A 27,398-nucleotide genomic window follows, 5' to 3' on the forward strand; every position below is an offset into this window, starting at 1 on the left:
TATAAGCTAGATTTGTGGATTTGTAAGACCTATAAATCAAGCACTCTCCCTCTTTAACTTCAAAGAGCTGAAGATAATATTCCTCAAACTGTAAAGTTGTCTTGGCTTGAAACTGCATCTTGTAGGCTATTAAACAGAGCAACTTCTCACAAACCTTGTAGCAAACTCATAAGATCAGTGTTGAGGATATGAAATTTTTTAGAAAGCAATTTTTGTTTGGTGTGGAGTTTTTTGTTCTTTGGTTTTTTTGCTATCATATACTGTTTGAGCAAAATTTCCTGTCTTAGCTTTAGTTTCATCTGTGTGAAGTCACAGAATCACAGAATGGCAGGATTTGAAGGGACCTTGAGGATATGAATCTCCAACCCCCTGCCACAGGCAGGGCCACCAGGCTGCCCAGGGCCCCATCTGGCCTTGAACACCTCTAGGGATGGAGCATCCACAACCTCGCTGGGCAGCTGTTCAGCACCTCACCATCTTCACCACTCTCATAGCACAGAACTTCCCCCTGACGTCCAACCTGAATCTTCCCTCCCTCAACTTCAAACCATTTCCCTTTGTCCTGCTGTTATCTACCCTTTCAAAGAGTTGATTCCCCTCCTGTTTGTCCTGTTAGGTATTAAATGGCTGCAATGAGGTCACCCTGCAGCCTTCTTTTCTCCAGGCTGAACAAGCCCAGCTCCCTCAGCCTGTCTTCGTAGGGGAGGTGCTCCAGCCCACTGCTCATCTTTGTGGTCTCCTCTGGACCCTCTCTAACAGCTCCCTGTCTGTCTTGTACTCGGGGCTCCGGACCTGGACACAGTACTCCAGATGGGGCCTCACAAGAGCAAAGTAGAGGGGGACAATCACTCTTGTGTCCCTGCTGGCCACCCCTCTTCTGATGGAGCCCAGGATACATATCATCTGCTTTCTGAGCAGTCAGTGTTGCACGATACATGTTAAGTCCTTGCAAAAACTAAGTAGATTCACTGGGTTAAAATTTGTCGTGTTTACAGCTGATCAACCTTAGAAGAACAGAGGCTATAGGGCAGTGCACTTCTCACCTGGACAGAATGTCTCCTCACAGCATTCTGGGATTTGAGAGTGATGTTCTTCCTTCTGTATACCTTAAATGCGTGCTGTCTCATCTGTGGGTTTTATACTTCCACCCAGGATGATCTCTGAATTGCTTGTACATACAAATGTTCATTGCTTTAAGTCATGTTCTAGTTTGTCAACACACTTCTAAGGAGAGGGGTCACGATTCTGTATTTCTTCCCTGCCCTGAGAAGCGCAGTAGAGTTAAGCAGTTTAAAGACGTGCTGTGAACCAGAAACCTGGGAGTGCTGGGGTGTGTAGGTCTAGCAGGGATTACTGGGGGCTGGGAGGATGGAGTCAGTAACTGCAGTGCCATGTAACTTGATAGTCTTGTTCAGGTTCTAAATATGTGACTGCAGGTCAAAGCTGGCACTGTGCTTGGCAACCTTAGGAGGAAGATAAAGTTAGACAAACATTTTAACCTCTCTGAAGTGACTCTTTCAAGTCAATAGCGAACTATGTTAGTGGTCCAGATAAATCTTATGTTGGTCCTGCTGTTTGAAGGGTGGATGATATTGCTTTGGCTATGAAAGGCTTTCCAAGATAAGGAACAGAGGTGGTTTCAGACCATCTGTACTGGCTTACGGGCAACTGAAACGTCTAGTCCTATGGTTCTGCTTCCTTGTAAGCTAATGTCCTGCAGGTCTTGCAAGAGAGCTTATGAAACAGCTTTGTTTCTATCCTTTTGTATAGGGGAGGCTTTCACACCCTAATGTGTGCAGCAAGCAATCTCAAAGATTCTAGTGCAGGTGAGAAGGAGGGCAGAAATGGATGCAGATCTGAAGTGCTCGAATCATGTTATTTTTTTCTTTACCTTGGCAGTAATTCAAGCTTGCTTTTCAGATGCAGTCTTGCCGCTGATACTGTTTTCTGTTAGTCATAAAGCACTTACACTCCAAAGCATGTGGTGTATGTGAAACCTATTGGTGTCTGGCATTTGATGGAGTCAATTATTTGTTTGTCTTGAAGTGTAAAATAGTTCCTGATTCCCTATTAGAAAGTATATAAAATAAAAATATGTAGCGCATACATCCAGAAGTAGCAGAAATGTTTGTTTCCTATCAGAAAACTGTTGCTGTTCAAAGGATGAGGTTCTGTCTGAAGACCACACTTGTGAAATGGCAGCTAGCATGTCACTAACCTGCAAATTACATCAATTCCAGTTGTCTTAGGCATATTGGTTAACCTCTCTTTAATTTCTTTAGATAATGTTGTCATGTGCTTCTATATCTAAAGCACAGTTTTTAAATACTAATTCACAAAATACTTTGTTCTTTTCATCTGCTTCCATGTCTTTCCCTTGGAGGAAAATGTCAAATTACAGAGAGGAATTTTTGGTGATGGGCAAAACAACTCCCAGTTCATTCTGGACAATGTGCCTTTTCATTTTTATAACTGTGTGTTGGAAGATGTCTATTGGATGTACTTAGATTGCAATCATACTGCTGGATCTTAAATAGTCTTTTTGTACCTGCCTTGAGTTTTCATGTTCAGAGGGGTTTTATTAAGCATTAATTGATGTCATTTCTTTGCACTGACTATGTCCTAAGATAAAATACTCTTTTTGCCTGTTAATAATAAAAGTAGCTTATCAGGTTTCTTTTCTTCTTGGGCTTTCTGGTCTGTGTTCTTCTAGTCACTGTACCTGCATTATAGACTGAACAAAAGGGAGCAAATATCCTCTAAAAAGATGGGGGGAATGGTAGAACAGCAGCCAGAGAAGTTATTTAATAGATGTATCTGTTTCTGAATTCTTAGTAACTCTATGGGCAATAATGTGTACTGCGATACTGTCAACTATGTTTTGATTATATTTCAAGTGAGGTAGCTGTTTCATCTTGGACGAGTGATAAGGTTTCCAAAGGCCAGTGGACTGAACTTCTAATGTGAAGCTACTTAGAACACTGATGTCCTTAAAGGGGAAGATGTGAAGCTGTTGCTTAATATTTGAATGCTGTATGTGGGAAGATGTCTTTGAGACTTGTCTTGCTAGTTGAGTTTTGGAGCCAGATAGTGTTCTTCTTGGTATTTCAGTGAAACCCATGATTGGTATTTTAATGAAATAATTGAGGTTGTATATGATATTGAAGATTTCAGCAGATCAATCAGTGGTGGATATTACTTGCAGAATATTGAACTTGGATTAGAGGCCTTAAGGAAAAGCTAACTTAAGCACTACAAGAAAACCCATAGGAATGGTTATATATGTTTAAGACTGATTTGCCAGCTGCTCAAAATCGAGTTAACCAGATATACATGCTTTGACAGTAAAATGAAGTTCTCTGTATGCAAGAGGCACTGATTCTTGTGTTGTTCTCAGTCTTCTTCTCGTGAAATGAGAGGCACCTGTTAGGACAGCTTTCAGTTTCTATTCATGGTGCTTGGAAAGTGTTTGCTGCTGTTAGTTTTTGTCACCTCCAAATGTGATGGATCAAAGCAGCTTTAAAAAGTAACTTTGAAGGGCTGGTCCACATGTTGAGCTGGCTTTCTGGTGCAGTGCGCCTAGCTGAAGCCTTACAAAACATGCTGCTGGATGTGGTTTTAGATCATTTTTCTTTGTGTATCATTGATTGTTAATGCAGATTTTTTAACCTTTTTTAAAAATCCCGTGACATTTAGCTGTCTAAGCAACAAAAAGTTCTATTGAAGGGAGAAAATTGTTCAAAAGGTATTTTATTTGTGATTATTAACTAAAAGTCCTAAGGCAATTTACTTGAAACAAATGGTCTTTTAATAAAATAAAGTAAAATAAAGAAATGTGGGGATGAGGGGAAAAATTCTTCCTCTCATTTAGTTATCTGTCTCCTCTAAATCTCTGCAATGTTCCTGTGCCCGAGCTTGTCTCTGCGTAAATGAAGCATTCAGTTGTTTGGCTTTGCTCTCACAGAAAGGTTTAGTGGTGTTTTTGATGAAGGATCTTCTTATGTATGTGATTCAGGCAGCTCAGATGTGCTCCTTCCCTGCTTGTGGGGTACCAGGGAGATGTAGGGCATCCCGGCAGATTACTGGAAGTCTCTTGCAGCCATATTTCACCAGTTGAGAGCTGGGAATCCACAGCTTTGCTGCTTAATTTCTGTTTTGGATTTTTACCGTCTGCTCTTTAGAATGGGTGTTGTGTCCTAGTTTGAATCGGCATGGCCTGAACTCTCTTGAAACACTTCTGCTGGATGAGCTTTGCCCAAATGTCGTGCACTGGGTCTCAGTGTAAGCCTGGCCAGGTGCTTTTTGGCACGGGGACTGAGGGCAACTGAGGGTAACTGAGGGTTGTGTTATCTGCCAGCAGAATGTGGGAGATTAAAGGAGGAGAAAAGAGGTGACAGAGGAAGGCCTGGGGCACAGCCTGCTACAAAAAAAACAAACAAACAAACATACAAAAAAAAAACCACAAAACCAAAAAACCCACAAAACACGCAGTTGGTGTCTTCTGTTGGTGGACATCTGGATCTTGGAATTTTTCTGGTCCTTCTCCTGGGAGCGTGAGCGATGCAGGTTTTGTTCTGTATTGTGCTCTCATCCTGCCTGGGTGACAAGTGATGTCTGATCCTGATGGAGGAAGAGGACTGTGCAAATGCTGTCAGATGAGCAGGGTCTATTGTCAAAGTAATACATTCTAAGATAGGAGTTACAGAAATTAACTCATCTACTGGAACTTAATTTTTCATCTTTGGAGTCGATAAAGTGAAAAATAGATTTATCTGGGTAGCATAACTCTTACTGGTGGTGATAGGAAAATTGATTCTATAGCTGGGGACCAACAAAGTGAGTGCTGTTCTTATCACAGCAGATTTGTGTGTTGAGTTGTGTAGCGATTTAGCGATCAGATTAAGCTCTCCAGAAATGCTGTCTTGAGTATGCTTTGCTGTGCAGCAGACTTTGGAAAATAACTCAAGTGAAGTGACTCTGTGCTTTGGCACAGTACTTTCTGTTGGGTAGGAAGGATAAGGAAGGGCTGAAAGGTCTGGGACTGGGCTTAGTGATCCTTGTGGGTCCCCTCCAACTCAGGGTGTTTTGTGACTGGGGGCAGTAATGGGGCAGTGTGGATGAAGGTGTGTGCAGGACGTGGTTTAGCCTATTGTCAGCTGTTCCTAAACTGGGAAACCTCTTCCAGCTGTATGGTAAGATAGAGTTAATGTGGAGGATGAGGGAGGCTGAAGAAGTGGCTCAGCACCTTGAAATCCTCCTGCTGAGCTGCAGGTCCTGTGTGAAGCCGGGTGATGGGTGGCTGTGGCTCCGGGCTGAGGACAGGCCTGTGCAGCCCTGCAGCTTTTCCCAGTGTGCCCCATGGCCGGTGGGTTTGTGGTTGGCTCGTGGGGTTTGTTCAGTTGGTTCCTACTCTGTACTTAAAAACTTTTAACCTTAGTGCTAAAGAAAAATACCATTGTCTATTAGTATGACTGGAACGAAAGATGAATTGCGAGTTAGCCTTGAGCGAACTGTCAATCTGACTTTGATAGCCCATCACTTAAAAGGTCCTTTTATGTTTATGAAAAAGCATGACGTCAAAGCCAGGGGAAAAAATACCAATTCTTAGGGCTAAACTTGCATGGCTCCAAGAAGAGCTCTTGTGAACTGTTTGTTTCTCTACATGCGTGGCTAATTAGCGTAGGTTACTATAAGTCTGGGCAGTGGCATTCAAGTGCTTCTGGTTTGGGGCAGCTTTTTCATGGTGCTTCTGTGCATGAGTCTCTGACTGGAGTAGCATAAAGCAAAGGATACTGCAGTCCTTCTCTCACAATTGTATAAGTATTATGCTGGAAATGCTTGAGTATAATCATTATCAGGTGAGTTGTTATTTGCAGACTTTAAAACCTATTGCTAAGAAGGCTTAAATATACAGGAAATCCTTTTCCTCTGATGTCTAGTATGCTTTATTGAATTTCTTCCACAAAAATGAATGGGGGACATGCATGGTTGGTTGTAATGGCAATCGAAGTTGCTTCAATAGAACTCTTCAATACAAAAAACATTTCAGAGTATTATTCTATCTCAGTTTCTCTACCTTTTGATATAGCTGTTAATGATAAAAGAAACATGATAGCGTTTCCAAGATATAGGTGAATTTTTTTGCATGAAAAAATAAAAGATCTTTCTTCTCTTGCTTACTTAAGGTGAACGAGAATAGTTCAGTGTGATAGTTTCATTTACAGATATAAAATATGGAATATTCTATATTATGCTTGATTTGACCTGAGACACTTCTTGTCTTGCATTGTATTTGTATAATGTGTTGTCTTAATGACTGTATATGATTTAGGCCATATATCTGAGAGATGAATAATCTGGAGGCAAAAATTCTTTTTTTTTTTTCCAATTAATGCATTTGATATTTAAAAAAAAAAAAAAAAAAAAGGAACGTAAACTAAATAATGTAATTTGTTCTTTAGTTCAAATTTGGTAACAGCAGTTCATCCAATTTGGTTTTAGTTGGTGGCTATCAACAAGCAAAACGAGTCCTTCTATGCTGCTTATTTCTCCACATTTGTGTAAAAATAAGTGTTGTGTATCTGAAGGTCTAAACAGAGAAGTGCCATTCCTGGAGTATCTGTGTAAACTGGGAAGCCCAAGCATGGATTTTAAGTGATAAGTCTTGTTATTGTAGAAGAGCAATTGGAACTTGTTGGTTTACCATTAAGACAGTTATTGAAACATTATCTCATAAACTCATTCTTTGCCACTGAATGTGAATAAGCGAAGCGCTGAGTTCCTTGGAGCGGCACAGGTTTGTACTTTGAATCAAATGCTGCTGGGCTGGTGTGTGTCACAAACATATGGCCAGCTTGGTTCCACATGTTATTACGCTGTAAAACAATAAAGCTCTCTTAACTCCTCGTATAGGTGCAGACTCACCTTGAGAATCCAACCAAGTACCATATTCAGCAAGCCCAGCGGCAGCAGGTAAAGCAGTACCTCTCTACCACTCTAGCAAATAAACATGCCAACCAAGCCCTGAGCTTGCCATGTCCAAACCAGCCTGGTGATCATGTCATGCCGCCTGGAACTGGAAGCAGCGCACCCAACAGTCCAATGGCTATGCTCACCCTCAACTCCAACTGTGAAAAAGAGGTAATGCACTCTCACTGTGTATATTCTTCACTGAAATGGAATCTCGTTCTGCCTTCTTTCTGTTTCAAACCATATTTGCTCATCGTTGGGTTATGTTTGGCTCATTTTCTGAACTGTTTCACTTGAAAATGCAATCACTACTTCCCTGTCTCCGTGGTCAATACATTTGTATACAACGTTTGGGCAGAAAAACTGTCTGTAACTTCCTCCTCTGTGAACTACTTTATCTAGTTTATGCTTATTAAAACTTTTTCTTCTCGCTTGCTTGATGCACACAATGAATAATTGACCTTTGGAGAGTACAAAGCAGTTTTGTAAGCTGTCTCTTTCTGGAATAATGTTATTTATGGCTCATTCACTATAGAGAGAGCAAAGAACATAACAAATAATAACTGAAAAGTTCAGATTTTTTGGTGAGGAGTTAAGGAGTTTTTAGAAAATTTTGCAGTAAAACCTGAACGAGTCTCTTGCTTAGCTGGGATGCCAGATGATCTCAGCTAACACGTCCTTAGATGTTACTGATTTGCTGTTTTGATGCTCAGTGCTGCAAATATGAGACTTCTCTAGCCTATGCGCAGAAGTCATTCTCCGTCTTAATCTTTGCTGACAAAAAATGAGGTGGATGTTTTATGCGCTCAGGTGCAGAAGGGAGATTATGTGAAAGATGACAGCAGTTACAAGAATCATGTTCATAATTTTGCATCTTGACAAACAAGAGAATTGTAGAGCTGCCTTTGTCCTCAAGCTTTTATGCTGGAGTTTTAATTACAGATGCACTCTGTGCTAAAGGAAAACATTATCCAGCTTAGAAAAACACTTATTGCAAAATTGTTTTCACACATGCGAGAGAATGTACTTGTGCTCCATGGCCTCAAAAGAAGTGAAAATCAAAGTTCCATCTCAGTTGTACCCAAATATATATATTTTTTTCTTCAAGTTATTTACAGCTTTGCTTTACTGTGTCATCAGGCCCGTGTGTGCATGACAACAATTAAATTGTGCTCTTTTGGGGACTGAGACTGTGCCATGAACTCAGATCCATGCTTTGCTTTTTTTTTCTTTTCTTTTCTTTTTTTTTTTTTTTTTCTTTTTTTCCTTTTTATTTCTGCAGGGATTTTATAAATTTGAAGAGCAAAGCAGGGTCGAGAGTGAGTGCCCGGCTCTGAATACCCACTCACGAGCATCATGCATGCAGGTACTGGATGACACAGGACTTGGAGCACTGAACGCTTTCTGATGAGAATATTTATTTGAAGTGATGATAAATACTAAACTGGCCCAGTAATGTTTTTAAGAGGTTGAATGTAAAACGACAAAAAAAATTCTTAAATTACAAATCTGCTGTATCCTTGCATATTAGAATCATAGAATCATAGAATCACCAAGGTTGGAAAAGACCTAAGAGATCATCCAGTCCAACCGTTCACCTATTCCCAATAGCTCCCACTAAACCATGTCCCTCAACACAACATCCAGTCTTTCCTTGAACACCCCCAGGCTCGGTGACTCCACCACCTCCCTGGGCATCCATTCCAGTGCCTGACCACCCTTTCTGAAAAGTAATACTTCCTCATGTCCAGCCTGAATCTCCCCTGCCGTAGCTTGAAGCCATTCCCTCTGGTCCTATCACTAATGACACGAGAGAAGAGGCCGACCCCCAGCTCACTACAGCCTCCCTTCAAGAAGTTATAGAGAGCAATGAGGTCTCCCCTGAGCCTCCTCTTCTCCAGGCTGAACATTCCCAGCTCCTTCAGCCTCTCCTCATATGGCCTGTGTTCCAGACCCCTCACCAGCTTTGTTGCCCTCCTCTGAACACGTTCCAGGCATCAACAACCTGAAAAAGCTTAATGCTTTTCTAGAACTGTAGTGCTACAGCAGAATAACACTATCAAGCATGCTTTAGGATCTTATTCCAGAAAGTCTTTCTAAATCAATTTTCCTAAAATTGCATGTATGTGTTGCTGCCTTGATAGTTTGGAAGACCCCATTTCTCTGTAATTTATGTACTTATGGGGGGAGAAGACAGAAACAGCTTTAATTAACAGCAATGGATAAGTTGTCTTTTTTTATTTTACTTCTTATTTCTAGTTATTATTTTGAGCAGAATGTTTTTTATTCTAGTTGCAAGACTTCAGATGGAGTGTGCATATCGATTCTTTTCTTGCCCTCACTTCCAGCCAATGTTACTCATTCTTGGTCATACCTTCTTGAGCTGATTAGAAAGCCCCCTAAACTACTATTTCAATCATCAGTTTTGCTTGTTTTATTTTTTACTGTCATTTAAGCTCCTTTTTCTACATTAAAAAAAAAAAAAAGAAATAAGCAATCTGTAAGACAACTCAGAGCATCTCAGTGGGTGCTTGGAAGACAATGTTTCTCCACACTGTGCAGGATGTTGCAGAAGAATCTTCCAGAAGATTGCTTGCATCACATAGAATTATCACTGAGCTGCTCTTGGATGGTGCTTCCTGGGAGGGCATATTATGCCAAATAGACTCCACTGTTGAAGAAGGGCAGCCTTTCACCAGCAAGCCTCAGTTTTATTTCCTTCCCCCTGAGGGTACTGGGGCCTCAAGCATTGCTGTCTGTACATGGGTTTTTACCCCACGCTTTGGCTGAGACCAAAGGTGGGCAGGCAGAGCCGTGGCCTGTGTTTGGTGATGGGAAAGTGTTGGGACTTGTGCAGAATCAGGGAAGAGTGTTTCACACTCTGTATGACTCACACGGGCCTCAATATTCTGTGCTTTTCCTGGTAGGAACGGCTTGTATAATAATCTAGTAACTGCTGATTGGAGAGGTGGGTTCGATCACGAAGCCTCAAGCTTTGTCGTGGTCTGGCTCCCTGGCTAGATAGTGGGATTGGATTTGGAGTATAACAGAGTGGCAGAAACCTCCTCTGCTTTGGCCCAGACTGCAGAGAACCAGCACGTTGCTGAAGTGCTCTGTTAGACCTTTGTATCTTGGTGGTTAACGATTTTGTAAGTTTTATTGTTTGTGTATAACTTTTGTTTTTTCATTGTTCCCCTTTCCTGCTGCAGATGGACGATGTGATCGATGACATAATTAGTCTGGAGTCAAGTTACAATGAAGAAATTCTTGGCTTGATGGACCCAGCCTTGCAAATGGCAAATACGGTACAATGGTCCTTTCCTTTTGCTTTGCCTGTTAAGCCTAGCTGCTGCTCCTGAAGAGATTGCAAAACAAGTGCAACTTCTTTTTCTCAATTTAGTAGTAGTTATCGTGCTGGCCTGTAGCAAGGTTCTCTTTGAGAATGTTAACATACACAGTTGCAGTGAAAAACATGAGTTTAAAAATGCAGGCTGGAGTCAGGAAGAAGGAATACAAAGGACAATTTTGTTTTCCTTATTTCGAATTCAAGTTAGCCAGTGAGAAGATTATAGCAGGGGAGTGAATTGAACTAACAGAAATAAGCTTATATCCACTGATGTTAATGGATGTGTTAATGGACATCAGAATTGACTTCAGAAAACCTGGAAGGAACCTCTGGTGCCCCATGTGTGAACATAAGAAATTGAATGCTACACTTAAGCATATTTTAGCGTCCTTGTCCAAACCTGTTGTCATGCCACTGTGAAGCTTCAAGATCATATCCTTAGCTTAGCCTGATTCCAAGTGAAGACCCTAGTTAGGTGATGACAAACATGGTACAAAATTCAAACAGGAAAAGAACAAATTAACATACAAAAAAAAAAAAAAAAAAAAAGGCAAAGAAAAACCTCCTCAAAACAAGTCAAAGGTGAAGGAATAAAGCTTAAAAATTGAACAGGGGAGGAAGGGGTGTAGGAAGCCTGGGACGAAAGGCAAGAGTGCAGAGATGTGCAGGTTGGTGAGCAAGGGTGGTTGGCATGCTACCTCCAAGTTGCCATTTCTGTTTGCTGTTTCACATTGCTGCGAGCATTAACATAATCGTACTTCTGGCATAATCTTATTTTGATCTTTTGGAGGGGGGGGGAGCTCTAGTAAATTTTTTGCCTTCGGCTTAAGTGCTGTTAGATCTGGCTGAGTAGATGTCTGCCAGTGCTGGCGTCTGGTTCTTTTTTTTTATCTAGTGCCAAAATTTACAGCTTACCACATAACATCAATTTAGCAGCACAGGTTTACATTTGCTGACAGTACTTGTCTGATGTCATGTAGCCTAGTGCCATGCTCCCACAGATTCCCACAGCCCTCTTGGAGGCATGGGACATACCACAGGAAATGACCCACCAGCCTCCCTCATTAAACAGTGCTCTTTGAGTGGACTGAGAAATAACTGCTGTGTCCTACTGGAAAGAAGTACTTTAATTTAAGATGACTTCAAAAGACCATAAGTCCAGGCATTTGAGAGGAAAACTTAAAAACCCATGAAAAGGAAAAATGTTCAAGATGCTCGTTATTTTCTCTAAGGGTTTGAATTCGTCTGCAGTCCTTTCTCTGAAGTTCCACTGGATTGGGACCGATTAAATGAGAGGAAACTCAAACTTGTTTGTGCTTCTCTTCCCTTCTCATTTTACAGGGACTTCAGCAGTGATTCTTTGCTTCCAGAATAACACAGAATAATCAGTGCCAGGAGCCCATGTAGTCAGTATTTCGGATAGTCCTACATCTTTCCTTCGTGTCGTATGACAGCAAACATTATAAAGACTTCCTGATCCGTGTTTGCTTTGTGTTTTACCAATCCACATGCCAGTTTGCTGTCGGATTGTTTCTCTTTTCTGTTGCCAACCTTTTCACTCTTAGAAGAGGTGCCGGTCCATTTAAAAGAAGTTGAAGTGACTTTTAAACTTGAACTGCTCAAGTTATTTGAATTAGCTAAGAGCAGCATTATGCTTTCCACTTAAATTAGTTAGTCTTTCAGAAGTTGTTAATGTGATGCGGACGTGTAGAAAGGATACGTAATAGCAGGACTAAATATACTAATACTCTTAAATTGCTGGATTAAAAATATATGTATATATCATATTTCAGTCCTGAATTAACCTGGTACGAGTCCTGAAGTGGTGGAAGTAAAGCCATGTTTCTGAAAATAGGTTTGGGAAAAAAATAAACCTGATGCAACAAACACTTTTCTTTTGGAATAGGATTTAGCTCTTAAAACACAATATTTTACTAATGAGGAATAAATGTCTGTAGACTGAGCTAAGCAGAGGTAGAAAAAAATCAAGAGGAAATGGTCTAAAGAGATGCAACCTATAAATAGCTGTGCTGAGACTGCAACAAAGGCTGCTATTGTTCTGTAACCAACAAAGAATGAAAGGACTGGTTTGTTACATTTGGTAACAGTACTTAATTGATAAGCAAAATCAGGGGTTTATGTGTAGAACAAGCTGAGGGACATTTCCAAGTACCTCTTAATTGAAGAGGGCTCATTGCAGTAAACTGCCTATGGATTTATTTGTAAACTTCAGTACTGGGTCACAGGTTAACCAGCTTTGCTTCTGTGCTGAAAGGTGTCACAGAGTGGTCACTGGTTTTGCTGAGGGGGTTTTCTACTTAGCAATTCAATTACTAAGTCACATTAGGTAATGTATAAAGTACTTGTGTACCTCGAGTTGAAATGGCAGCTCGTTCATCCAGCTGATAACCTCTAGCATGTGCACGCTGCTCCACTTCCAAATGTGACTTCCTTATGGAAGGTGAACCCCAAAAGTAGCAGTCATATTTCAGAAACTGTCACTGGGCATGTGCTAATAGGTAAATAAGGGAACAACACACTACATCCTGGCTAACAGAGTCCTTCCAGTGAGTACTTTACAGAACCTTGCACAAAAATCTAACAGTGTTAACAAATATGGTGCTTGCATGGGGAAATCACAAACTTTTTGTAGCAGGCAGAGTCCATCTTACGTCAAGTCAAACAGCTTGGTGACCTTGATTATTCTCCATGTTTCCCTATAATCTGAATGCTTCACCCAGGGTTTGAGATGCTAATTTCCATTTTTTTTTCAGCGGATTTTTTTTCCCCCTGAAATTCCTGATTAGATTTCATGTCTTGATCTGAACGTCAAGTTCTGGGCCTATAAACAAGTCCTTTGTGCTCTCACTGTACTTAAAAGCATGAATAGAAAAAGTATATCCAAGTCAGAAGGCTGTATGACGCTGTTGCTGCTCCTCTGTCACGGATGTATTGAGGGCCCAAAAGATATGAGGGTGAGCCTTGTAGAGCAGCAAGTGAGATTATGGTTGCAGTGGCATTAATGGAGATGTGCCACAACTAGAAAAGGCCATTATGAAGGACAGCTGGGACCTTAGATTTATTTGCTGTGTTTTTAATACACAATTCTGTTTCGAATTCAGAAGCTAAGGGAGCTGATGGATTTGTAGCATGGCTCTTGGTGAGAATTTGGGTACGTTTTCCCTGTGATGCCTAAGGGTTCAACCAGAGAACTTCATTTTTGCTGTTGGCCACTGTCTGCTTAGATTTGTCTCGACAAATCTCAGCGTGTCTTCTAGGTGATGGTACTTTAATGAAGGCGTATCAGCTTTGTTTCTTATGGCAGCTCTAAATGGTAGATAAATTTTCTTATGTCTCGGTCTTTCAAGGACCGTCAGTAGGAGTTTAATAGTCTGTGTGTGACTCACTCCATTGTATTCCACAGAGTTATTTACATGGGTGTAAAGTTAATAGTCTAATCAGTGCAGGATCAGTGTCTCAGAGGGACTGGTTTTCTCTACAGCATAGATAAGTGTTGCCACTCAGATAAGATATGAAAATGTTTTACACCTGTCTTCTCAAAAGCTAGTTTGAAAACAAAGAGTAGACAGGTAAAATAATCCACTCAGGATAAATGTAAATTTCTTTAGGTTTACATTTGAAAGGGGTAGTTCTGATCAGCCTTATTGGAATGATTTCTTAGTATTTCTTCACAAATCTTTATTCAGACACTCCTAAATACGAATAATGGAATGAATAAGTGAAGAAACGCGATGTCAGAATCATCTTCTTCCAACTGGTGCTTGTTTTTGTTAAGCAAGGTGAAAAGCAAATTGACTTGAAACTTACAAAATGTTTTCTGTGCAAGGAGCTTTCAAGTTTCACGAAGAATGTGATTGATGAATAGTGTCTTCTGTCAAGCAGTAACAACTTGCTAAGCACATCAACTCACATGGTGCCGGGGAAAAAAGGAGGCATCTTCTGAGAGCTTTCTGCAGGCTCTTTCAGATTTTTTGCACAAGAGAAGTGATGAGGGCAAAGTACACTGAAAGATAAGAGGGAACAATGCCGCATTACTGACAGCCAGTGTTACCTCTTCTTTTTTAAGACTTTGTAACTTCAATTGAGCTGTGCTTCCTTTAAAAGAAAAAAAGGAGTGATGTCTGCAAGTTCAAAAGAAAGAGAGAACAGAGCTCTCCCGATGTAGGTGGTTTATTCCGCATGCCCGTGCATTATGTATAACTGTTACTGACCCTATTGCAAACTCTGTTTGCACAGATTTCCTAGGAGAGGTCAACTCATTTCTTCCGTGCAAAGCTTTTTATAAGGGCAAACTAAATGATCATTCTCCTTGTTTATCTTTTCCAGTTACCAGTGTCTGGGAATTTGATTGACCTTTATGGCAACCAAAGCATGCCTCCTCCAGGACTTAACATCAGCAACTCCTGTCCAGCTAATCTCCCTAATATAAAAAGGGAGCTCACAGGTAAATACATCTCAAATACCACCTTGGAGGCATGGTGTAATTGTTTCGAATTCAAGTGATCCTGAACATAATTTCTGTTAAAATAAAGAAAATATGGACGAAAAGCTGTTTTCTTTTGCAGCCAGTTCCTTAGCATGTATTACCTGGTGATACAGTGTATGTATATTTTTGTTCGGTGTGGGTTCACTTTGACAAATTAAGACAAAATCCTTAATTATTGCAGTCAGATCTGCTCATTTGAAGCGTGTCACAGGAAACCTGTATGCAACTCTTTCAGAGCTCTCTCCTAGTCTGAGCCTGTATCTTTGCTCAGTGTTAAAAATTAACAGGTTGACACCTGAAGTCTCTCTGGGATTCATGCTGAGAAATACGGCATGGTGAGGCTTTCTTCTAGTAGGGGATAGCAATGAACAAATAACTTGTGAAATCTGGGGAGTCAGTGTCCTACATGATGTGAAATGTGGCACATAAAAATATTTGAAATTGAGGTGAAAAGGAAGTGTCCTCTGAAGTTCTTGTCACGTCATTTCTTCCAGTAGCGAAGTTGATCTCATCTGAATAAGCTGCAGGAGTTGAGAGGAGAAAATGGGGACATTATTAACGTAGTTTAAAGGATTAGAAGGGAAGTTCCATGTTCTCGAGCCTATTTTATTTTTACTGTTTTATTTTGCCTGTAGATAAAAAGATGTAACCATACATAGGATACAATATACAAAGCAAACTTGCCTGCAAAAGATAAATATAGATCTGTTGTAGAACCAGTTACAAAATCACCTTAATATCCACAAATGGTTGTTCTTAAGCCCAGCTGAGGGTGTGCTGTACGCTGATGTGAAAACTCACAAGCTAACTCAGTTGCAAAGCAGGTTCTGGTCAGGAATTAGTTTAATAGAGCCATTTTAATAGCCCAGGAGTCAGCTTCTCAGGAGGAAATGCCACATTTCTGAGCTGGTGGATATTTGCGTTTATGTAACTGCACAGAATGTGAGTTCAGCACCAAAGGAAGATACACTAACTGCACAGTGACTTGTGGCAGTTAGAAAAACTTGATCACCATATTAAACTATGTTAGGAGGAGGGTGGGGGTGGGGTGGGGTGGTGAGATCTACTTAAGGTCCTACGTTACGCACGGCTTAATTGCTCCAGTTATAAAAAGTTCCAGGCAGCTGTAGGCTGTGAGCTAAGCGCCCAGCTTGCCAGATATCTAGTCTGGTGGATTCACTGCAGATGATTCTGTAATACTTTGGGTGAAGAAGGCTGAAGAAGAAAAGAAATCAAGGGGTAAAATGTTTTTATGAAAGGTCCTCAGTTAATCAAAATAGAGCTGAACGTCAAATGTCAACATTCAGCCTTTACCTGTAAACAGAAACAGTTTAGATGAGTTCTTTTTCTTTTCAAAACAAGTGGTGGCAGATTACATTCAACTTATAAGAAGTTTAGTAATTAAACTCAAATTTAACAGCGGTTGCTTTGACATTGGTCTGGCCAAGCCTTTGACTGTTCGCAGTGTTTTCTGACGACCAGTGACTTTAATATCTGTATGGTATTGCAGGCATAAATCTAGGTAAGAGATTTCTTCTTATGTACCTCAGAAGTTTTCTGTAGAAACTATAGTTTAATCTGTACACATAGAAGTGTGGAATAGTTTTTGATTCTTTATTTCTTGATAATGCTGTAGGAACTAAATTGGAGCTAGCTTGCAATATTTAAATCTAGCATTTGTCAAAAACCTTTCTTCATCCTAGTGTGTAAACATCAAAATGATAAAGAAAGAAAAAGTTAATTCTGTTATCCCAGCATCTCATGTTGGTGGTTGTTGTGAGTTGTCAGCTATAGTTACTGAAGCACTTAATGGGAATCCTGCTCAGCCTCAAGTGCAGTTTCAATCGGTTTTGTCCTTAAAAACCTCTTGTCTGTTTTCCTGTAGCAATGTCAGATTAAGCCCAGATTTCTTTAAGACATATCATACTCTTTCAAGCTTTTTTGGGATCCTTTGAGAGCGTTTCATTGAGAAGCATTTGTCTTGTTACAATGCATGTAATGCTGGGGTAGCCAACTTTCAGTACTCCCAGGGAAATGCCACCAGATTTTGTGGATTGTAATTTTGTGATATTCCATTAAAAAAAAAAAAAAAAAGTACAGGAAAGGATCTCACTTGAGTGAAGTTTTAAGGATTTCACCTCATCTTTTTCAAAAATTTAAAATGGATTAGAATAAATGTTAAAATAGTTGAAATTGTTGGAGAAATGTAAGATCAAATGAGAACTGAAAATACAGCATTTTTAGTAAGTCACTTAAGTTACACCTTCTGTGTCGTGGTGATGTGCACATATTGCCATGAAAGGGCATAGTCTCAATTCCAATGAGAAGAGCTTCTGACTCCTGGCTGCTTCACATCCTGTGCTGGGAGCAATGCACTAAGCATGTTGTTCCTCTAGTTCAGCGTGTGCGTGTGTTGTCTGCGTGTGTACAGAGAGTGTAGGAGAAAGGTATGTTGCATTCCAGCAACACGTAGTCTTCAAATACCCTGCTGAATCAGGGCCTCCGTGGGAAATGTTCTCATCATGAAAGTCAGCATAGGAAATGTGGGAACAGAAGGCTCTGCAGGTTAAGCTGAATACCAGCACTGGGTTTTAGTAAGCACAGCTTGTGTTACAGGCTCTCCTCACTTCTTGGGGAGGGTGTAGTGATTCATTTGATAATTATCAATCCATCTTCTTTCTCAAATGTTTCACAAACTGAAGTGTTGTGTTTTGAATTGCTTTAATTCTAATTACTTCATTCACATGCACAGCATGTATTTTCCCTACAGAGTCAGAAGCGAGAGCGCTGGCTAAGGAGAGGCAAAAGAAAGACAATCACAACTTGAGTAAGTTGAATTCTTCATTTTTAACTTTTAAATTTTAGTAAATATTTCAGGCTTTTTTAAGTATTGAAGTGCTAGATTTATATATCCCAATGATGTCCTCCATGAAGTTGTAGTAGTGGTTCACGATATTATTCCCATAAATAAAATATCTTTAATCCTCTTGGAAAGTGTGCTTAAAACTATTATTCAACTTCCACTTTTTTTCTTTTTTTGAGAAAAATTTAGTAAGTGGTATCATTCGAAGTAGGATTCTGTTCATTTGGACTTTTTCAAAGCATACACCCAAAGGTGTTGCTGTCAGCAGAGACACTGAGAACAACATTTAATCCAGTTGCTTTTAACAAATTCATCTTGCACAATTTGACTTAAAAAATATCTGAAATTTAAGATATGTGGTCAGTTTATAGTGTTACACTGAGTATGCTCACTGATGTTTGGCGTGTGTACTCACAGAGTACATATTGTGGTGTCCCTGTTCACTGCAGGGGTGTTGGGCTAGATGGCCTTCAGAGGTGCCTTCCAACTCTAAGGATTCTGATTCTATATAAGCAAGTCTATATTTTGAGTTCCTTTTCCTGCTTTGAGTTCCCTTTCCTGCTCAAGGGATTTCCTTGAGTGTATAAACTTCTGTCTCTGGATTTTGTTATACTTTTCCCTTGGAAAACGTACACTTCTCCTTCTTCTTGGAGTCCTATGCTAACAACCGTCATATTTTCAGTCTCCTTTTAGATTTGCCACTTCAAAAGCCCCACACTTTTAAAGTACTGATAGAACTTCTGCTTCAGTGTGTCCATGCGTAGGAGAGCAAAATAAATTACTACGCTACCGGATTTTAAGCTTCAGGCAACAGTTCCAAAGGAGTTTAAAGAACTCTTTAATGAAAAGCTTTCTACTTTGTAATTAAGTGAATATTGCTTGTAACATTTGTGCTGTTTTTCCTAAAGTTGAACGAAGAAGAAGATTTAACATTAATGATCGTATAAAAGAATTGGGCACCTTGATACCCAAGTCAAATGACCCGTAAGTATAATGTGCCCCAGGGGTCTGTGGGAGGGAGGTGTCGAAAGAAAAAGGAAATCTTAGGGGAGAGAGGAAAAAGTTTTAAAGCATGAGAACCCAAATAAGTGTTTGTGGTAAGTTCCCAGACAGGCAGGTTGTAGTTCCTTTAGGTGATTTCAGTGTTACTGACTTGTCTTAACTTTTAGCTAATGCTGGTTCAAAAGCAAGGAGCCCTTCTCACTCCAGAGCTTGAAAAAGCAGCACTTGAATCTGAATCACTGAGGCTTGGGGGGAGAACTTCCATTATTTTATAACTCATAGCTACTTCCTTAGACGCTCTTTAGCTTCCTCTAAGGCAAGACGGTATTATGTATAATCAGCCTACAGAACAAAGATCCTACAGGTGGATCTTTGGTCTGATAATCAATACTAAACTTTATTTTAAAAAGTCAGTGTGGGGAAAAAAGGTGATGCAATGATGCAGGCAACCTCTGTGTGAGGTGGGAATATGTGGGAGAGGCAATATGGGAGCCATGTGCCCCTCACTGGAGGAGCTTCATACCTAGGTTGCAGCCTGACATTCGTGTTTTTAGTTAAGTTTAAAACTCTCAAATTCTTTGCTGTGTTGGACTTTTTTCTTCCTGCTATAATACAGCTGTGATACAGTGCCACCAGAAGGATTGCTGTAAGCTCGAGGACCTCGTGCCTCAATCTACAGGAGCACCAGCTCATAAATGGTTCTTTATGAATGCAAGAACCCTTGCAGTCTTTTAATTACCCAGCTGAAATCAGGCAATCACCCATAGAGCAAGCAGTATGATTTTCTTGAGTAGTATTATGGGTTGTTTTTTTTTTTGGCTGTGATTGTGCAGAGAAAAGGGGAAGGAGCTCAGGACTTCATCCCTCTGTGCAGTGCTGTTCCCAGAGCACAGGGCACACGGGCTGTGGGAAGCCCAAACCTCCTGCAGTGCTTGGGCTTTGCGTCCTTCACCTGGAACTGTGCTCACTGCGATTTGCCTTGCAAGAGCTGTGCTCTGGCCCCCTCTAGCGCATTTCAAAAGCCTTCTGCATTCATCAGCTTGACAGGAATATTATATAACGAGGGATGTAATCCTAGCTGCTGGTATGAAGGTACTGACTTCCACATGAAGTCTCCCTGAGAGTCTTAGCTTTTCCTTTTGTGTTGATTTCAAAGGGATATGCGATGGAATAAGGGAACTATTCTAAAAGCATCGGTGGACTACATCCGTAAGCTGCAGAGAGAACAGCAACGCACAAAGGAACTTGAGAACAGACAGAAGAAGTTGGAACATGCCAACAGGCACCTGCTGCTCAGAATACAGGTTTGCTGATAAATAATGTGCGAATTCTCTTGGTGTTGTAGTGTGTGGCTGCAAATAGTTGTGGCTGAAGCTTGTTAGTAGGAAGTTGGGCTGGGGGAGCCGTAATTCTAATTAATGGCAACCAGTGCTGAGATGGCTGCAGGATTTTTATGCAGTAAAGCAGGATCCATTAGTTTTCAAAAGTAAAAAATACAAATCATGCACACAAAAACCAAACACCAAACAAAAGCTGAAGCCCTCTGCAGGCAGATTGCTGTATGCCAGGCTGGCTACAGGAGAGCCCTGAGCCACAGCTAATCCACAAAGCAGATAACGAAGCTAGAAATACCTGAGGGTCAAGTGTGGCAGCAAACAGCTTTAAAATAGAACAGCCTGGCATGAGCTTCAACACAGCTTTCGTACTTCACTGAGCAGTCTGTTTGCTCGAGTGAGAAGATAAAGAAACATGGCCCTTCTGCAGGGCAACATCAAGCAGTAGTATTTCAAAGCTAAGTCGGATCACTTTTTAAGCATCTTTCATTTTCTTTTCCTTTACCCATGTGCTCTGGTTCCCTCTTCAATCAAAATAATGTTTAAAACAACAACAACAACAACAACAAAAAAGACAACTAACCCTTGAATAATGGGAAATATATCTTCCAGCAAATAACCTGAAGTCTGTATTTTCCCTTTCTGTGTTGATTTTGATTGAGTGTGGAATAGGGAGCTCCTGTGTACTCTGATTTTGGCACGTTATCCAGTGGAATTGCTGCTGCTTCTACCTTCTCTGTTTCTACAGCATGCCATTATGAGCTCGTTGTCTTAGTGTGGAAATGGAAAGGGCTGTTAATCAGCCTCAGTGATAAGAACAGGGCAATCACAACAGTGACTGTGACTGCTTAACGTAATGCATAAATAGAAGCAAAGCATCTCTCTTACTGCCATATTTGAAAAAGGGCACTTATTTCATTATCTGCCTTCAGTCAAATGCATTTGTGATGAAATGGGAGAGCGGGCTTTAAGCCTTGTACAGCCAGGATTCTTTGAAACTTTGTGTGAACTCCAAAGCCTTTCTATGACTTTCCTGTATATTTTTAGTGCAGGAGTAATATTGCTCAGTTCTGGCTGACCTCTTCACTTTCCCCTTTATGAGAGCTTCAGGTTGAGAAGCGTGCATTGCAGCATTGCAGCAGGAAGTAGCCACCTCATATGGACAAACTCTGCTTTCCTATGCAACTTTTAAAAAGCATGGAGACTTTGTTTCTGCTATTTCAGTTTTTTTTTTCAGCTCTTTCATGTCAAGCTTCTAAAGCATGACGCTGGTTTTAGAAGGGGTGTGAGGGGGGGATTCATCTGTTCTGCAGGGCGTTGAGGTAGGTTCTGAGAACTGTGAAGGGCCTGTATTTGGTAATATTCATCCACCTCTTCAGGAGAATATTGTTTGGATGAAAATCTGCAGGGTAGGAGTACACAATGTGCAAATGCTTGCTACTATCAGAAAAGGAGGCAGCAGTTTGTGTCCAACAAAAGAGAACTGCAGGTCACGTTACACAAGATCATCAGATGACAGATTTTGCTTTCAGATTGTTAACTTCTCCTTTTGTCCTCTTTCCCAGGAACTTGAGATGCAAGCTCGGGCACATGGACTGTCCCTTGTTCCATCCACAGGCCTTTGCTCCCCTGATATGGTCAACAGGGTGATCAAACAAGAACCTGTGCTGGACAACTGCAACCAAGACCTCATGCCGCACCACACAGACCTGTCTTGCACTACCACCCTTGATCTCACTGATGGTACCATCACCTTCAGTGACAACCTCGGAAATGTGACTGAACCAACTGGCACTTACAGTGTTCCTCCAAAAATGGGATCCAAACTGGAAGATATCTTGATGGACGATACCCTCTCCCCTGTAGGAGTAACTGACCCACTGCTTTCTTCTGTGTCCCCTGGTGCATCAAAAACGAGTAGCAGGCGGAGCAGCGTGAGCATGGAGGACACTGATCATGCTTGTTAGCAAAAGCTTGGCACACCTTTCATAAACTGCTTTGGTTCTTGATCAGTAGATTAAATATTTTGCCTTTTGTAGAATTTTTTTGATTTTTTTTTTTTTTCCTTGTGCTTCATCAGTAGCCCAGTGTGTGCGTGTGTGTATATATTATATATATAGGATTTTTTTTAGAATTTTTGTGAAGAAACTTGTATATTCTATTTTAAAACTACCAATGCCTCCGATCATATTGTACAGCATATGTACAGTATCTGTGAACTGGATTCGACAAGAACTTTTGAACTGGTCAAATCTACTCAAAGCAATAGAATTACAAATGACGAGTCTGCTTCTATTCGGGGGGAAGGAGGAGTCATAGAATTGTAAATGCAACCTATTTACGTGGAGACAAAATGTAAAGTTACAGAATGTAAAGATACCAAAAAAGTCCACTTTGTAATTGTATTGATTTAATAGTGCTGCCTTAAAGATACAGTGTCTCTCAAACTTTGATCCTTATAGACAAGTGTTCAGAGAAGAAAAACAGCAAACCACTCCGTTCCATTCGGAATACAAGAAATAACAAAAGTGTTAAGAAATCCTCTTTGTGTCGATGGTGATATAAAAAGCTCTTGCTGAAAATGAAATAGAACTTGCAGGGAGATGTGAGACTCTTCCTCAGAGTGCTCTGAGCTGATTTGGGTTTTCCTTTTGATCACGGTACGACTTTCTTTTAGATTTTAGTTCTGTTTTGTAACAGGCATTGATGACTTGCCACCAGTAAACCAAGGAAGGAGCACTATGGGTTGGTATGCACTCTTTGGACGATAATAATTGATAGGTTTTAACAGCTGGGCACATTACGTTGTACATATCTAATTGGCTTTATTTTTTTTAAATTGCGTTGTACAGTTTATTCTGATTTGCATGGGTTCCTCAGTTACCTTCAGCCTTTCGTTTTAAATATGTTTGTATTTCCTTTGTAAGAATTTGCCTCTTAATATTGCAACATTTCTTTTTTTGACATTTTAAAAACTCATTGGAAGTTTTCTGCGTTCTTTGTAAACACTTGAAAGGAAGCTTTTATGCAGGGTTCTGTGTTTTAAGAGAGATTTTGAGAATATTTTGTATATTACAGTCTCACTTTGAAAATGTTTTTAAACACGTTTAAGGTAGAGTTCAAATGTAGATTAGGTAATAAACAAAACTTGTAGAGAAACTGAACTTACGTATTTATTTTTAGTGATACAGAAGAAGTAGTAACATGCTTGGAAACATAACTATGTAGTAGATATACCCGTCATAGCAATTTGTGTTTTATTTCAGCACTGGCGCTGACAAAAAAATTAAAAAAAAGAAAAAAAAAGAGTAAATTACTGTATCTGCAAATAACTGTTACTTGATAACAATGTTATTAATTTTTAACATGCAACAATGTTGTAAAAGTAGTTTGGTGCATTATCTACTCAAGTGTAGTCCTATGCAATAACAGTAGTTATACTTGTATTATATCAAGCCTAGATGTTTTACAGAGATGACATATGGTGTTAGGAGCTAGACTGGTTGAATGGATTTCTCAATAGCAGCCTACAAATGACTTGCAAGTGGCAGGCAAGCATATCTCATTCAGAATGAAGTGCCTTAAACTCTAGTTGTAGTCTTCCCCGACTAGCACTGACTGAAGTGTGACAGAGGAGAGAGCAAAGGGTGTTGTTTGTAGGAGGTTGAAGTACGGCATGGTGCCTACGTGTAGAAAACAAGAGCTTCCCATTCTCCTTTGTGCTACACTGGAAATGATAGAGAAATAAAAAACAAATAAACAACCTAAAATAACATAGCAGAACAGTTGATGACTTGAGCGCCAGTTTGGCAGGCTCTGTAAGGAAACCATGGTCACAACGGTTGTGGTGTTCAGAACTTCAATGTGAATTGACAGGGATGGGGCAGCACTGTAGCTGGGGAGTTCTGTAGCTGTGCTGGGGCTTGCTGAGCTCTCAGGTGAGCATTTTTCCTACGAAGGCATCCTTGGAGTGCCCGGCCCCATGACTCCTGGTGCTGGCAGCAGTGGTTGCGGGGCTCGGCAGGGTTGCAGCTTTCTGTAGTAGTGCTTTGGGGGTTGCTCTGTCCCTGCGTTAGCCTGGATGCAGCTGCTGGGTTGTGGCTTTTTTGAAGGAGGATCTGGAGTTATGTGATAACGATGCCTCACCCCAGATAGATTTTGGAACTGTGTCTTTCCTTTGGTGGGTGAAGCTCTGGCCCGGGGAGGATGTGCTACATTCATCTGGGTACTCAGGGCCGGAGGTGCTCTGTTTTTGCTGCTCCAGGCTGAGTGTACAGGTATGAGCTTCTGGTGTTGCTGTTTTCTAATGGTGGCAGGTGAAGAAGATCAGGGCTGTGACATGACACGATTGTGGCTGTAACACAGGGCTGTGTTGCCTTTCCTGATGGTAAACGGTACCTTAAAATGGAGCAGTTCTGTAGCGTTATGCAGTGAAATCAGGGTGTGCTCCCATGGGTGTAGAAACTGAAAACCACTGAGTATATTGAATAAGGCTTTTAGTTTGATGTCTATGCTGGTCATTCAGAAACTGAAGTCTAAACTGTGATATATAAATACCCTTCATGCTTACATGAAGCCACTGGTACTCAGTGGCAGCCCTGACTTCTGAATTTTTGGCTCTGTGCTGTGTGGAGGTGAGTTAGGACTCCACGCTGTTGTATCAAGAGCTGTTTCTTGCTAAAAGTGACAGTGACAGCAGCAGTGGGACCATGTGTTCTGTGTGCTGTGTTGCTCTGGGGTAACACACAACTCAGCTGTGACAGTTTGTTGTTCCCCCACCCGTTCCTGTAGGCCACAGCCCTCTGAGTTTTCTCATTTTTGAGTGGAGACGATGTTCCTTGTGCAGTGGGGACATCTCCAGGAGATGCAGACCTATTGGGTACTTGGTGATGTGTTTCCCCTTTTGTGCATTGTGGGATGTGTGTGACTGTGATATTTTACAGGGGATCCCGAACACAGGGCAGAGACAGCAATTAGAGGCAGAGATGGAGCAAGATGGACAGTTGTTGCCCCTCTGCCTCTCTGATGCCATTGTTGTGTGTGACACTGGGCCCCAGGGGTTGGGGTGCTGACCAGTTCTCACTTTGCCAAAGCTATGCTACCACCAGGAACGTGCAGAGCACCGTGGAGTTCTTCCTTTCTGCTTTTGGCCTAGAAAGCAATATTTAACTCTTACGACCTGTAAAAGCAAAAAAGGTACGCAAGGAAAGCACAAAGCACAAAATAATGCACTTACGTTTATATTTGTTTGACATAAAATGCACTGGGGGGGAAGCTGATGTTGATAATAGTATAAATACCTATATTTCTTGAAGAAGTGACATTAATTACTGCCTCTTGCTATAATGCTTGGTACTGTAATGTTGATATTCATCTGCTGTTGACTGCAGCAATAATTTGTGTATGGTCCATAGCACTGTAAATTATGGATCAATATTAATGTATCCAATGAAATAATTTGAACTGTTGTTCTTGATAGATGGATTAAAGCATTTGGTTTTTCACATACGTGTGTGTTAGCCACTCGTTTTCTGTGTAAGTGAACCTTGTTGATTTCTTCGTGCGTTCGAAGTCCCAGCCGTGCTCCTGTGTCCATGGCCTGGCAGTGAGAGTCTCCATGTGCCTGGTGTCACCCTGCAGATCTGGCTGCACCAGGGCTGTCCAGTTGTGTGTGTATTGCTGTAGCACCAGGGGCTGGAGCCAAGGAAAAGATCCCGCTTGGGAAATACATGCTAAAAGCAATGTTTAACTCTAAAACCTGTCTACCAGATTGACCCAAAATTGTGGCCCAGTGTAAAGAACAAAATGTGGACGTGTGTCATTCTGTCTGTCCCCTTCACTGGGCTCTTTGGCCTCCTACCCCAAGGGGCCATCTGCCCAGACCACCACCACCAGCTCCCACATGCCAGGCATGGGGCTTGGCAATGCCTTGGACACCCACATCTGTCCCACTGTCACTGCTGCTGGGCCACATCCCCTGCACAGCCTTCCTGCTGCTCACCCCCAAAACCTCCTGGGTCACACCTGGAGCTACAGTCAGCGCTGATGAGGAGACAGCATTTGTTTTGTCTTCCACCCTCATGGCTTTCCTGTCGCAGATGTTGCTCTCATCCATCCCAGTCCTGTTCCTCTACAGGCTGTGCTCACACCGTGCAGTCCTCGCCTTCTCTGTGGACGTTGCTGTAGCAGCAGGTGTAGTTAATGTGTCGTCTCAGGGCTTTTGAGCCTGAAATAATTACAACAGAATGAACAGAACTTTTGAAATTGGCCCCCTGAAAATCCGTTGTCTATTGAGGTACGCAAAATGCTTGTTAATTCAAGTTAATTTAATCTGTGAACAAATCGATCCACCTGACTTTTCTAGGAAGAAGCAGAAAAGTGCTGCACGCTCTTTGCAGAGGATATTTGAGTTAGATGATGCGAGTGCTTCCAACAGGCTTTGTAGGGCTGCCCCTTTAGAAGTTCAGTTCGCTGTTAGGATGTGGTGGTGTAGTTCTGCAACGGTCAGTTTGGGTGTCAGAAACACAGGATGGCTTTTTCTAAGTTAAGTTGAGTGGTTTGGTGTATTTTGGCTTGCATGGAATCAACTCTGTCGGTATTTTGGGAGTTCATTTCTTGCTGGTGGTGGTGGGACCAGCTCTGCTATCTTCATGCATCGTGGCTGGATTGCAGGATTGCGAGAGGAGTAGGAAGAAAACTTGGCTAGGTTAATCACCGTAAGAAGTTGGTCAGTCTATTCCAGTGAAAGATGGCATCAGTGCTCCTTAGGAGCCTTTTATTTCCTTTGGACAAGCCTGAAAAATTCTGTACAGGAGATGACAATGGATGGATGAAGTTGCCAGCACAGGTAGGGTCTGGCTAGCAGGGAAGCCCAACTGTGTGGGCATTGGGATTCTGAACTGCAGGGCTGGACCATGCATTGCTGCATTCCCATGTCATGCTTTCCTCCCAAGGGACTGCCTGGTGTCCCCCTGTCCTATTTGGATGGAGTGTTGGACATTGATTAAAGCAGAGGGAACAGTGGGTGTGCAGTTTTAATGAGGGCAGCTTCCTTCAGTGGGTTCAGAGCTCAGTAACGATGCTAGCTGTACCTCAGTGCCTGCAGACCCACAGCTGCTGTGCTCGGAGATGTTTGCTCAGCCAATTTAAATACATTTAGCCAGATTTTTTCTGCATCTGTTCCAGATCCCCGGCCTGAACCCTGTTCTACATAGGGTACATTGAATACTGCTATTGATAGTTACAGTAACTGTTGTACAGTTGGTCATTAACATGTACCAGAGCCCTGAGAACAGCTGAGAAGCAGTTTGCAGAGCAAACAGATGGGGCAGAAGTGGCTTCAGAACATGCAGGTAGTAAAGGATCCCCAAAGGCTCT

At 41.3% G+C, this 27,398-nt stretch overlaps 1 protein-coding gene across 5 annotated transcripts in view; it reads left to right on the top strand.

Moving 5' to 3' along the window:
- Positions 1–21,988, top strand: part of MITF (melanocyte inducing transcription factor) — a gene marked incomplete at both ends in the record, with an annotated part of 85,054 nt that extends 63,066 nt beyond the window's left edge. Inside the window, 9 exons of one of the 5 annotated variants that reach the window (XM_079540517.1) lie at positions 5,826–5,858; positions 6,913–7,140; positions 8,252–8,335; positions 10,179–10,274; positions 14,663–14,780; positions 17,575–17,649; positions 18,594–18,669; positions 19,844–19,991; positions 21,587–21,988. In XM_079540517.1, the coding sequence (XP_079396643.1) occupies positions 5,826–5,858; positions 6,913–7,140; positions 8,252–8,335; positions 10,179–10,274; positions 14,663–14,780; positions 17,575–17,649; positions 18,594–18,669; positions 19,844–19,991; positions 21,587–21,988 (1,260 nt within the window). Of the gene's footprint in view, positions 1–5,825; positions 5,859–6,912; positions 7,141–8,251; positions 8,336–10,178; positions 10,275–14,662; positions 14,781–17,574; positions 17,650–18,593; positions 18,670–19,843; positions 19,992–21,586 lie in introns of those variants that run through there. The other 4 variants (XM_079540518.1, XM_079540519.1, XM_079540515.1 and 1 more) reach the window with 4 other exon arrangements.
- Between the last annotated feature and the right edge of the window lie 5,410 nt (positions 21,989–27,398).

Source organism: Tetrao urogallus, assembly GCF_951394365.1.
Source record: "Tetrao urogallus genome assembly, chromosome: 10".
Classification (NCBI taxonomy): domain Eukaryota; kingdom Metazoa; phylum Chordata; class Aves; order Galliformes; family Phasianidae; genus Tetrao; species Tetrao urogallus.